This window comes from Quercus robur, chromosome 6 (genome assembly GCF_932294415.1).
Source record: "Quercus robur chromosome 6, dhQueRobu3.1, whole genome shotgun sequence".
NCBI classification, from domain to species: domain Eukaryota; kingdom Viridiplantae; phylum Streptophyta; class Magnoliopsida; order Fagales; family Fagaceae; genus Quercus; species Quercus robur.
Window position 1 is genome coordinate 5,396,545 of NC_065539.1, and position 14,737 is coordinate 5,411,281.

At 37.6% G+C, this 14,737-nt stretch overlaps 1 protein-coding gene across 1 annotated transcript; it reads right to left on the reverse strand.

The window, feature by feature from the left end:
- Nucleotides 1-12,043: 12,043 nt before the first annotated feature.
- LOC126732430 (histone H3.3) lies at nt 12,044-13,894 on the reverse strand. Its single transcript, XM_050435275.1, has 5 exons — nt 13,700-13,894; nt 13,074-13,145; nt 12,895-12,971; nt 12,710-12,800; nt 12,044-12,617 (listed from the first exon to the last, which is right to left on the reverse strand). The coding sequence occupies exons 2-5, from the start codon at nt 13,143-13,145 to the stop codon at nt 12,447-12,449; spliced, it is 411 nt and encodes a 136-aa protein (XP_050291232.1). The 5' UTR covers nt 13,700-13,894; the 3' UTR covers nt 12,044-12,446.
- Nucleotides 13,895-14,737: the final 843 nt, after the last annotated feature.

Below are 14,737 nucleotides of genomic sequence, written 5' to 3' on the forward strand. Positions count from 1 at the left end.
CATATGCCATATGTTAGTCTATTTTACCATTTAAGCACAAAAAATCCTCTCCATCCGGACTTGTAAAAGTCAACTATTGCAAAAAAAAAATTTGCAATAGTGCTACAATGCAATTCTAAAGGTAGAACCGCACTGTAGCACTATTGTAAAACCAAAAACATTATTATATTCTTTTTCTCTCTCCACTCTGTCTCCCTGACTCTCTCAATCTCTCAGGTCTGTCTCCCACGTCTCTCTCTCTCTCAAATTTCTCCCTCTCCCTTTGCTCTCTCTCTCTCTCTCTCTCAGTGATTTCTCCCTCTCCCTTTGCTCTCCCTCAGGCCATTGTTGGCCACCATCACACAGCAACGCCAAGCTAAAGCCGCGTCTCACCTAATGACGCCCAAGCCCAAGACGCCGTTGGCCACTGTCTCACTCGACGTGGTCTGATGGGTCTCTCATGGCGTGGTGTGGTTTGATGGGTCTTTCCAACCCCAAACTCTCAGCCTCTCTCTTTGATCTAATGGGTTTGTGGTGGGTTAGTGGTGGAGATCGTTGTGAATTGGTGGTGGATTTCTTTGGAGGTGTGGGTTATTTTGGCGTGGGTTTCTTTGGCGGCGTGATTCAGGTGGTGGGTGTGGTGGCCGTTGTTGGCTCCGATTGGTTTGATGGTTTGTGTGTGTGTGGCTCTGTTGATGGTTTGATGGTTTGTGTTTGTGTGTGTGTGTGGCTTTGTGTGGGTGGTGATGAGTTTGGATAGGTTGATCGATGCATCATGGGTCTGTGTATGTGTGTGGCTCTGTGTGTTAAACCGGTGCTAGAGGTTGAGGGAGAAAGAGAGGAAAAGGAAGAGAAAAAGAGAAATAGTAAAAAAAAAAAAAAAGGAATAAAATAGAATATTTAAATAAAATGGGAAAAAATAGAATTTTGGAATGTTGAGTGTCTTGTAAAATGGTATGGTATAATTGATAAAGTAGCTTTTTGAGATGGTAAAATAGGATGGGATAGAATTTTGCAATGTGAATGCTCTAAAGCTACATTACCGTATGCTAATCAACAATATTTTAGGCTTTCAATTTTTTGAAAAGTTAGGCATTGTTTCATTTTAACAATTTTGGGAATTAAATGAGCTCAATCTCATTGTTATGATAGCTCAATTAGATGAGCTCAATCTCATTGTTATGAATTCTTAGTGGATTAGGTTTGAATTGAGTTTGTTTTGAGCACATACCATATGGGTTAGGATTACCACTTAGTAATTTTTAAAATTAAAACATAGCTCTCATATTCTAAAAAAATATACCACCTTAACACTCATTAGTTTATAGATAGTTAAGACATTTTCCCAATTAAACTAAGTGGAACTTACCGGCAAAATTTGCCAAACAGTACAATTTCGAAAAATTATTAGGTAGATGGCATGCATTCAAAATTAATTAGTAAGTTAGACTCTTTTTGGAAGTCGATTTTAACAAACTCAACTTCCAGGCAAAATCACCCCCCCCCCCCACGGCAAATATATAAGTCAAATGTGGATTAAAAAAATGAAAAAAGCCACGTGGAAATCAAGTTTACTGAACTCAACTTCTATTGAAAGTCGACTATAGTGAACTCGACTTCAAGCTTAGGTTAAAAAAATTTCATGGGGGGTAAAAAGGGGAATCCGAGTATCACATAATCGATTTTGAGATTCATCGCAGACCGTTTCCTTCTCTTCGATAACCTTCTCTCTCTCTCCGGTGTTCCTCTCTGTCCATCATCTTCCTCTCCGATGTCCCTTTCCGTCCATCATCTTCCTCTGTGGTGAGGAATCCGACTCAACCAACAAGTCCGTTCTCTCTCTCTCTCTCTAATGTGATTTCTTTCTCTTTATTTATTGGCTGAAATGGGTTTTGATTTGCTTTTTAGGTTAGTGATTTGGAGATTTGGGTTTAGTTTTTATTTGTTTTTGTGTTTTTGTTTACTGTGCTATTTCAATTTTACCTATCATAACCTTTTTTTGGTGTTAGTCATAAAAAGTAAAGGGATAATAATTTAGAAATTTAGAATGTAAGTCAAGTCTTAGGGTGATTTCAATTTTGAAATAAAAAAGATCTTCGCTAGTAGCCAGTAGATTATGGTTTAAAATTTTGGGTCTTCAAAAACAATAATAAGATTCAATATATATCAGGTTACCTGAAAGATGATGCATTTAAGTTCAGCAACAAAATGACAATCTGCACAGTGATAAATGGGTAAAACAGTGGGTCTCTTTCTTCCTCACAAGCAAGATGGAGATTGAGATCACAATAGAGACAAGTGAAGACATGATTCGCAAATATTGATTGATAAAATCATATTTTTCATAATATAGTGTCACCTTGAACACACTGTGAGTGATAAGATGGACCAATTTCAATCACATTTTTAAAGGGAAAAAAATGATTTTATTTCATTGCTATGTTCAAATTCCGCAAAAAAGTTATTCAATTTCTAAATTATACCCCTGAGTTGTTGATATGTATCCTCAGTACCTGTATGATAGACCATATGTTTACACTCTATATATCTTCTAATCATTGGCAACTACTTTGGAAATGGCTACAAGTACCACCAAGCCCCATATCTTCACTTCACTAGTTAGCAAAAATGGCAAAATGGTGACAATGATCCTTTTGTTTTAACTGTTTGTCATAATCTTGGAGCTTTTTGTATGTTGTTTTTCTGTATGAATGAATTTAGTATTTTTTTTTTTTTAAAGACCCTAAAAAAATTGTCATGTTGATTTGGTCTCTTAGTTGTACAAGTAACAAGATATACTTGGTTAAAACTCTAGGAACTAGAGTTATTTAAACTCAAATAAATCACAAAAATATCCATATTAAGCAACATGTAAGCAATACCATGTTAGGGTAGTAGCAATCATATTAAAAATGCAAGCAATTGATAATCATATTTAATCATTTGAGTAGTGTGTTACCTGTATGACTTCTTGTTAGGTTTCATTATGATTGTCTTTTATATATTCCTCTAAGAACTTAGAAAATTTCCAACCTTGGTTGTCAGAACCAAGACTTTTTTCAGTGGCTGATAATATTAGATCCTTAAAAGGGAGAGAGCCAGTTGACCACATAGCCAAATATTCACGAGCAATAGTTGATAAACTACAAACAATTACTTCATAAAATATTATATGTTGGAGGTTCTCGTTCAATGTCACAATATCAAACCATATATGGTGTAAGTCTCTCTCTATTCAATGTCACTAACCAATATTGCACATTACACAAACCTATTATTTATAGCTGACGTGACACAAAAATTTTTTGTAGCATAACGATAGATCTTGACCCATTGATTGTAGTGTATTGACGGAACAAGTTAAACATCAATCCGAGTTACTGTGGAACCTTGGGGGACAAGTAATTGCTTGAGTTTTCTTGTACTATGCATTCATGTTACAACTCTAATTAGTCATAAATACTAAATATTTGCATAAGATTTCTATCTACTGTTATAATATTTGCAAAATCCTCCTAGCACACTGGATTGTCGAAGTCACCATAAAGAGTTGACACTTCAATTTCCTATGGTAGATGATCGTGTCCTTGCCATTATGAGGTTGCTTGGTCTAGAGGGTCTACACTTGGTCCCATCCATACAGCTTGACCATGCATTAATCACTGCATTTGTAGAGCGATTGTACCTAGAGACCCATACATTCCACCTACCACATGGTGAGATAACGATCACATTGCAAGATGTGGAAGTTATCATGGGGTTGCCCATCAAGGGTGAGGTAATGGTTGGGCCCAATAAAAGAACTTGGACAAACGTGTGTGCTGAAATGCTTGGAATTCAAATTCCAAATGGCCGTCAAACTGTGCTAAAAGCTCAAAGGATTCTGATACCCGCACTTGTCAACCGAATCAGACAACAACTACCTCCAGATGCCAATGAGATTCAAGTTCATCAGTACGCTCGCTGCTATATACTAGCCCTACTAGGGGATATGGTATTTCTCGACAAGTACGGAGAAAAGGTCCATCTCATGTGGTTAGAGTTCATGCAGAACCTTCGTAATCCACGCAAGTATAGTTGGGATAGTGCAGCCTTATCACGGTTGTACAGACAGCTATGCAATGTAACCGACAAGAAGGCAAAGCAAATTGGTGAACCATTGATTTTGGTCCAATTGTGGATATATGTCAAGTTCCCACATATGTCCCCATAGATGGTGCCCAAACCCGAGGGTGTTTATGGTCCACCACTACCACTAATTCCTCTTGCTATGAAGTATATATTGCATAATTAGTGTGCTATCATGTATTATACCACATTTTTATACGTAAACGACTAATGACCATGCGATGTTACCTACTTGTAGGTGGGCAGGGGCAATGTGTACAAAGAATGCTCCCACACTCGTGCTTTCTGCATATCGCAATCAAATTGCCACAATATGGCCCGACCAGGTATCATACTTGTATTTATACATCCATAACATCTTATGTCCTTCAAAAAGTTTTTCATTGCCCACTATTATGCTACCTGTTATGCAAATTATGGGAAATTTTTTGAATGTGGTTGCTTTACTAGGTGGCTTTTATAGGTTAAGTGGGAGCCATATGGAAATGACTTGAGCCACCTTCCTGCTAGTTTTCGCATCGAGGGAAGTAACGTGTGGAGGTCGACCGTTCCACTTATATGTTTTTGGCTTGTAGAGTTCCACCTACTTGATCGTGTCCTACGACAGTTTGGTCTAAAGCAGGAACAACCCAGAGATGCTAATATCAATCGTGATTTGCACAAAATAGATGTGAGGGGCAAGGTAGAGAAAAATTGGTCAGTGGAACATGCAGTCCATTTTCAAAAGTGGAATGATCATGATGAGTACATTTGTAATGCATTCAGGATGGAGGAGGTGATGTCATGTTATCATCCATATATGGTGTGGTATCGTAGGATCACTCGACTGTATATCGACCACGCTAACGCTAAGATGGAAATTTTGGTAATGTGCATAAATTTATTTTTTTTTTGCATGATGTGTATGACATTATGTATGTGTAGTACTTGATAATGATGGAGATTTAATGACAGCTTGCAACCTAACTAGCTGTCCTCCAGTGGTTCAGTGAAGAATCTTGCGAATACAAGTTCATTAAGAAAGCCCTTGAGGATGTGGATGAGGTTGATCGTATCGATGTGCCAGCCAATGACGAAGCAACAAACCAAACTGAAATACTAGATGTAGGGCCCAGTACGAGCTCAGCTGCTCCAGTGACACGTCGTCGACCTGCCCCCACCCCTCCTCCAACCACTAAAACCCCTGTTCCACCCGTGTCCACCCCTCAGGACACAACCAAGCCTTCCATGCCACCCATCCCTCCCATTGACACCGAATCTCCCTTGCGGTTTACCCATACTGAATTCCAGTCCTCCCCACACACCACCACCGTTGACCACAACTCACCCATGGCCTCATCCTATAGCTCTCCCCAAATAGTTATACCCACCCCTAGCCTTCAAACACCCCACGTTCAACTCATGTCTACCAGCCCAAGTCATACACAATTACGTCCTACCTCTTCTACCTTGATACATGTTCCACAAGCCATGCATCCACATGATAGTGACATTGAGCAGGGGCAACATGACCAAGCTGAGCAGCCACAGGATGCAAACACTCACGCTGCACCCAAACGGAAATTGACTCACGCCGAGGTGCGGCACAGGTTCCCACCTGGTATTCCAAGTGCTTTATTTTGATTTTAATTTCATATATTTTTTTGGGTTTCTTTGTGCATGAATTTGTTTGTTTGTAAAAAGTTAAAAATATAACATTATGAGCAAGTAACATAGCATGTTCCGGCCAAACAGTACACTAGACGCAACCAGAAAAGAAGTAAACGCAAGGAAAGTGCAGCCTAATATGTTGAAATCCTGTAAGGGCTGCTGCAGTCTTGAGATTCTTATTGTAAGTATGAACTAATTTCCTTTTTCTTTAAAGAAAATTTATATTTTTTGGGTTTGAACATTCTGCAATATTGCTTTAGTGTTCTACTTTGAAGGGTTATTACTTTAATTATTGTTGTTTTAAAGTACATACTTTGTGCTTTGTTAACAGCTTTATCGAGACAATCATCTATTTGGTCACTTGTTTGGTCAGGTGTTAGAAATTTGTTTGGTCACTTGATTGGTCAGGTGCTTTAATTATGAGATTTGTATATTTTTACTGCCCCTCCTTTTTTTGTGGGGGTAATTTAACTTATCTCTCAATCTTTCCTCCTATATCCCTTGTGCCTTCCAAGTTTTATTTGTTTTGAGTCTAGCATTTGATTGTTAAGATATATAGTACTAGCTAGTGGTTTTCCACAAAGAAATCTCTTCCATTATGGATTAGATAGTTGAGAAATTAGTGCAAGTCAAACTTATAAGTTGGCTACTTGTCATACATGAATTGGTGGTCTTGTGTGTCACGTTTCTATCATTTCTCTCTATTTAATTCACAGTGCACTGCATGCAAATACTTGGTAAAGTGGATGTTATGATTAATGGTACACATTCATATATACTTGGTAAAGTGGCTGTTTGACACTTGAGTGCACTATTTAGTGACTGATAAAATAAAAGTTCATTTTTGTTGGTGAAACATGAACATATATTTGTAACGTTTTCTTGATGGTTTATGGTTCTTTTGTTTCCAGCCACTCAACCACTTAGTGGAAAGGGCAAGAAGGCCAACAAGGGCACCAAAAATAGTAAATGAAGCAGATCATCAATTTTTTTTTTTTTTTTTTTTTGCTTTTGTTATGATTCCCACAGTTTATGTAACTAGTATTTAAATTGGTCAAGTGCCACAGTTTATGTAACTGGTTCCCACAGTTTGGTTGGAAGATGTGTATGTCTGATGTGCGGTGAACCAGTAGTTAGGTTTTAGTTGTAAACCTCTATGCATGTGACTTAAAGACAGAATTAAGTGTCTTTACTTTTGGCAAATGATAACATTATATATGTTTAATTAATGCAACAGAATTTATATTTGAAGAAATTTGCAGCAGAAATTTTATTTGATGTAGCAGCATTTTTTCAACGCAGCAGACTTTATTTGTATTGTTGAATTTTATTTAATGCAGCAAATTACACTGAATTCTATCTTGAACCCTAGCACAATATAACTATTGGCATCTTCACCTTTCTTTTGTTCCATGGGTATAACAAATGTGAGTTTGGTGCAAAAATCAATCTGAGCTTTTTCTACATAATAATTAGCTCATTATCAGAATATGGCTTGATGATTATTATGAAATGGGTTGCTTATTTATCAAGTGTATTTCCTTAAATTTCTGTGAGTTGTGACTGCAGGCTGCACACCTATATCATCGCCTAAATCATCTTGAAACTCTATAGCATCATCATCATGATCATCCACAACATTATGACAGACATTGTCAACATTTTCATAGTTTATAATATTCTCGTGAAATTCATCTCTCCCAATCATCTCTTCATACTCATCTCTACCATGATCAAAATCATCTTCGTCTTCGTCTTCCCTCCCTAGAGATTGAATACATTCTTGTTGATAACTAGATCCGCAAACCTCCATTAGAATTGGTATATCTTGGCATGATGGTGTATAACCCCCAACTGTCGTGCACGAGGTAAGAGTCGAATAACTATCCGTATGTAATGATTGGAATTATTCCCCCCCCCCCACCCTCCAAAGTTGTTTGTTACACATCTTCACCGCCAACTTTTATAAAAGGCTCCACACTTATATACAACTCGGCAACTTTTAATTGGGGCATAGAGTTTATCCTATCAAACATAATCTTAACATACTTGTCTCCTTTTATTTCAATAGGCGTAAGGACAATACGGTCACTGAACACTGCATGAGGAGCACGATATATAATTTTTATTTCATGCAACCGACGGTCAAAATCCAGCTCTTTCATAATTTTCTTTTTCAACTTCTTCAAATTGATCTCCCACCGTTTTTTTAGCTAAATAATCTCTAACTTTTTACCAGGCCCTTCATATGTCACTCCATAAGTCACATCACTGCAGGGCTCCCCACCATAATATAGGTATAAATCAATCGAACTCATTACAAGCCTATAAGTCAAATAAGTTTACTAAAAGTTAGTGACAAATATAACACCTTTATTCGATATGAACTACAAAATATTGCCTCAAGGCAAATATAAAGATAACATTGTATAGTCTACCAAACAATTATAAACAAATTTTTAAACTCAAACAAATTTGTATATGGTCGCTAACCTTAAAAAATTAATATTCGTTACACCTTACAACTAACAAACCATTACACATTACAACACATTGCAAATAAATAACATGTTACCCATTCATTCGCATTATACATAACAACACATTACAAAGAAAAACCCATTGCATATTCCAAATAACAACCCATTATAAAGCACAAATAACATTTGCAAAAAACAATAATAATAATGAAGATGATAATAAATTACTATTACAGACAACACATTACTCTTCAACAATATAAAAGTGGTATGTGTATATATATATATATATCTACCAAATGAAAAAGTGAGTATATATATTAGCCAGGTCTAACCAAAAAAAAAAAGGTTTGAATATTTACCTACAAATTGAAGAAGAAGAAACGCTTTTTAATTTGTAAAATGATCAATGTGTGCGAAAGGGAGAGTTTGGGCGTGGAGGAGAGCTGGGGGGAAGTGAGAGTTGAGTGAGTTAGATGAAAAGTGTTACCAGTGTATCAAAGAGTTTATATCTGAGATGGTTGAGGTTGGTGTAAAATTAATTGGAACTCGAGTTTGCTATACTCGAGTTACATTTAAAAAAAAATTTACCGTCCTCGCATAACTAAGATAGGTGGGGTAGGTGGTGGGTGTACTAGCCTGGAAGTCGAGTATACTATACTCGACTTTCGGCGCTCTACGTGACTTTTCCTCTTTGTTAACCTAAGCTGGAAGTTGAGTTTAATAAACTCGGCTTCCACTTGGCTTTTTTCATTTTTTTAATCCACGTCAGACTTATATATTTACCGTGGGGGGGGGGGGGGGGTTGATTTTGCCTGGAAGTCGAGTTTGTTAAAATCGACTTCCAAAATGAATCCAACTTACTAATTAAGTTTGAACGCATGCCATTTGCCTAATAATTTTCCAGAATTGTTCTGTTTGGCAAATTTTGTTGGAACTTACCACTCAACAAAACGGACCAATGGCATATTGTTATGGGTTAGTAATTTTTTTTAATTAAAACACAGTTGTCATGTCATAATATATATATATATATATATATAAACTCAATAGCTACACACCCAAAAAAATAATCAATATAAACTCAATAAAGATACCAATGTATTAGGAGCTTTACTTGTTGCTGATGATGATATGAGAAATGTGGGTGCTTGGGTAGCATTGGGCCAGTCACTTGGCTTCATGTTTTCTCAACACACTTATAGCTCCCCATGCCAAATTAATAATGCTCCTAAGGGCTCTTTGAGGGGGACATGCCCAGTAGGGGTGTGCACAACTGGACCATGGCCGACCAGCGCCGACAATACCACACCACCGCTGAAGCCGACCAATGGAGCCAAGTAAGGTGAACAGAGGGGAACCCCAATTCCGATGCCAGTGCGGTACAAAATTCGGAAAGCAAATTTGAAACCGATTCTTGCACCGAACCGATTGATAAATCTGCTATATATACATATCCCTCAGAACGGCGTCGTTTACCATAGTTTTTCTCTTTATTTTTTTAACAAAACGGTGTCATTTCACTTAGTTTTTTTTTAAATTAAAAAAAAAAAAAAAAAAAATGAAAACGGCTTCGTTTTGTGCACAATCCTAACCCTAACTCCCTAGGTATAAATTCATTATTTTCTCAGACCTTCCTTCTTAACTCTCTCAGTCTCTCTTTCACCTCTCGGCTTTGCTGGGTGCTGGCTCTCCTTGAATCGTTGTCTGACATGTCTCTCTCACTGCCTCACCAATCATCGGCTCACCGCCTCGCTGCCGCCAGCCACTTCGCCGATAACTCCATGTCTCCACTCTCCATCTCTCACCTTGCCATTTTAAAGATTCTCTCTCACTTTGAGTCTAACTGTCCAAGTCCATCTGTGAACTATGATCTGTCTAATGTTTTTTTTGTTTCTAGCATTTTTCAGCAATTTGATTTTTGGCATCTATGAATTATACCTTTTACTCTTGCTTTCATTTATTTATTTATTTTATTTAGTTAATAAATTAAATCTGGGGTTTTCTCATTGTATTGGCTTTCTCATTGTTAGACTGATTTCCTAATTGAGTATAATTTGTATCAGTATGAGTTGGAATATGTTTTTGTGTATGGCAGGTTGGTTGTGAAAAATTATTTGTGATGTTGTTTTTAGTTTTTAGTTTTGTGTTTGTGTTGTCTAAAAAAAAAATGTTTCTAACCCAACCAAACCGATTAAACTGTACCGCTGTGTCGGAAAACCGACCCTAAGCGGTATGTATCGGTTTTAATTATGAGAAAACTGATCTCTATCGGTTCGGTGATAAATTTGAGAAAAAACCAAGCCGACTGAACCGCGTGCACCCCTAATGCCCAGTCTCCCTACTCGAGTTGGATCGATGAGTAGGATGAAGGGGTAGCATGTGGAGGCACCTTACTCCACATGATGCCCCAAGGCCATGGCAAAGGAAGACCATGGTGGGTAGAGTTGGTTTTAATGACGAGCAGCAGCAGGTGGTGTTGACCCTATTTGGTGGTGCATGGCATGGGTGGCTTGAGTGCAAGGCAGGGCTGGGCTACTATGATGATCAAATGCTATGTGCAAGGCATTGGGCTGGTGGGTATTGGTTGATGCATGGACAAATGCTAGTGGACTGATGGAAATTACTTGGTGTGCTGCATATGGACATGTTGTGTGTGCTGTATTGCTAATGGGGGAAGACTTGGGCATGGGCTGAGCCTCTCAAAATGTGGGAAACATGCTGTGTGGACTGCTGTGTGATGGGCAGAAGCCCCATGACCTGCTAAGAAATGGGCTGTGAATGTGCTAATGTGCAAGAGTAGTTATTGGGCAGACCAAGTAATTTCTAGCTTTCTTGATGATCAAGCCTACTTTGTAGGGACTAGAAACGTAGAGAGCAAACCAAGACAACATTAGTTGAAGGTGTCCTAAGTCAAACTCCAAGTGACAGAATGTCCAGAACCCAAACAATTACTAGGCAATAACTACCACAACAGTTGTTTCTGTGTATATGACCTTGAGAAAATTCAGTGTATTCCTCCAGGCTTGTAAAAGGATTTCCTTCATACTTAAGATTGAGTAATAAAAGTTAAAGGTGGATTCTCTGTAAACATATTATGTGCTGTGTGTATGCCCCTGTATAATCCACAAGCAAAAAATTAAGTGAAAAATTTGACCCTGTAACACAATGACTCGTTGTTTTTAACTCTTAAGGGACTGCACATTTGTAGGAATAAAAGCTGGCCCAAGCCTACACAAATTCGGCCAGGCCGATGTCCACCAACTTATGTGTAAACGGGGAATAATTTTTAGGGGTAACGGACCTTTAAGTAACGTCGGATCTCGAGGGATTCCTTAAAAAAGCAGTTACATTCAATCGGACAACCTATGCAACAATTGCGCAGCCACTTCTATCTACTCTTACACCCTCCATTTATCTGTCCACATCGTGACACAGACCAATACCTCCACCCACGATCACCACCCATTACGAAGCCAAACAAAAAAGACTTCCACTTCTTTTCCACCTTTAGAAGCGTTCTTATCCACAAGCACATAATAATAATCCAAACACCTGCCCGAAACAGCAGTACCGCCATTACTCACATAGGCCATGCAGTAGAGAAGACCACTAGTTGATTCCCGACAGTGCTCGCAGATGAGTACAAAGTACAAACGGAAACACTTGAACCATTCAACAAAATAATAATGATAATAATCAACCATGTACCCTCATCCTTCGTTGCATAACAGATGATTGTCATCTTTAATTTTCATCCACGATATAAAAAATAAACAGATGAAACCAAAGCAAATACCAAATCATAAGAATTAACAAACTAAACTACGATTAGATGAAATATAAGTTTGTTCAACAACACCATCAATGTGACCGCACACGTCCACAAAAACAAAAAATAAGATTGACAGAACAACACCCCTTTAAGATTCCACCATTCCCATTAAACAAAACAACCCATGACAGCACACCACCAAACCCAGGCATTGATTAACATATAAAGGTCTATTCGCCTGTTAAACAATTCCATATATCCAACTAAAAAAAAACTCAAAATACTTCTTCTAGACCTACCTAGCTGCTACCTAACAGATAACATTCCAAAAGACACCACCCTTTCCAAAAAAACCCCATCATATTCAATTCGGTCCACCGTGCGCAGCCACAATTTCTTCCCCTCCACAATTTTTCATTCATATGACTTTGAGCTTAAGCACGCTCACCCCTGATCCTCCTAGCCAGCTGGATATCCTTGGGCATAATGGTAACACGCTTAGCATGGATGGCACACAGGTTAGTGTCCTCAAACAGACCTACAAGGTAAGCCTCAGCAGCCTCCTGAAGAGCCAACACAGCGTGACTCTGGAAACGCAGATCAGTCTGCAAAAACACAAAACAAAATACGAAGTAAGAACCCAGAACCAAAATACCATATCAACACAAACAACAACACAACTCGATAAAGACATTACCTTGAAGTCCTGAGCAATTTCACGAACAAGCCTCTGGAAGGGCAGCTTCCTGATCAGGAGCTCAGTACTCTTCTGATACTTACGGATTTCACTGTGACATTTTGACAAACACATATTAGGCAAACAAAATATCACAACAAACAAAGCAAATTTCTTATACATAAGAGATGAACTAAGAGACTCACCGAAGAGCAACAGTACCAGGGCGGTAACGATGGGGCTTCTTGACTCCACCGGTGGTGGGGGCAGACTTACGGGCAGCCTGTGAATCAAAAAAAAAAAAAAAAAAACATTACAATTCAGATTACCAATAATCACAGAGAAAGAGCAAGAATGTTAATTTCAAAAGCAACAAATTACACACCTTGGTAGCGAGTTGCTTCCTGGGAGCCTTTCCTCCAGTGGACTTACGAGCAGTTTGCTTGGTACGGGCCATCTGTGCAAGTCAAACCAAAAACAAAAATTTTAAAATCAAAACCACAATTTTGAATTAAATGTTGCCCCTCTCTCTCCATTTGGTAACCAAGAAAAAAAAGAAAGAAAGTTCTATAATTTCCATGCGTTCTGAGTTCTCACAAAGCAATATAATATTTTCTTTATTTCGGTCAGAATTTAGTCCTTACAAATCCCATATTGAGTGAAATAGCCAAAGAAAACAGATCTACGAAACTTTATCGAATATTTTCATGGCAAACAAACAAAATCCAAAAGCAAATCAGATCTCAAAAATTAAGCAAATCAAACAAAAATCCAACAAGATTAAAACCTCATAAACACCAACAGATTAAAGAATCATCAAAAGCCCTATACCTTTCAAAATCAAACTATTTCAAAACCCTAGAATTCAAATATAATAACCGCGAAACAAGAAAAGAAACGTAAAAGAATCAGAACCTATAGAAATTTGCCCTAAATTTCCATTCAAACTAAACACAGAACTTAAAACCCTAAATTCAAAAATTGAAAACAAAAAAATAAAATAATAATTACCTCTCTTAGCTTCCCTCTCTTTCTCTTCGGCTCTCTGCGTTTCGCTCTCTCTCTCTCTTTTTCTCTACGAAACAACCAAAGATTTGAAATGTCAAGAGGTTGGGAACTATATATAGCGTGTGAGTTTATGATCCGACGGTTGGAATTTAGTATCCGTGTGTTTTCTCTGTTCAATATCGGACGGCAGATAGCGCCACAAGTTGTGTTTTCTCGACCCGTTTGGACGGTGAGGATGCTGTTTTGGATTGATGTCGCGGATCGTGAGATGTTAATATTCGATTCCTATTGGTGGAAGCAACTTAAACTTTTTTATCAATTTGGTATTAGTTGCGGTTTAATTGGGAGTTTAATTAGGAAGGTTAATGCGTTTTTGATACGTGGTCCTACGTGGCTTACATTTTGCTAATTAGCCCTTTGATTGTTTGGAATTTCAGGAAGCACCTCCGGGCCCAGGCCTTGCTAGAAATTTTTAAAAATTATTTGGACAAATTATAACTTAGTGAACTTACCTACCCGTGGTTTGGCCAAAATTTAAATTGCCTACCTGTTATTTGAAATTTGACACTATGTTAGCCTAGTTAAAGTTTTATAATCCACTTTTGTTAAAAATATGGCTAAATATGCAATTTTGCTCCATTTTTATGTTTCTCTCCTCCAAAACCTGTGATTTGAAATTTGACACTTTATCCACCCGAGGTTAGCTCAGTTAAAGTTTTATAATCCACTTTTGTTAAAAATATGGCTAAATATGCAATTTTTCTCCATTTTTATGTTTCTCTCCTCAAAAACACAAAAAAAAAAAATATAAAAAGACCAGATTATAAAAGTTCAAAAAGAATCCAATGAAACACTTAAATTGGAACGCAATTGAAATTTCAGTCAAACCTCAGGTGGGTGAAATATCAAATTTCAAATCACAAGTAGGCAACTTAAATTTTGGTCAAACTACAAATAGGTAAGTTGTAATTTACCCAAATTATTTTGCAATAACTTTTTGTTTTTTTTAAGAATTTATTAAATTGGGAGGTGATAGAGATA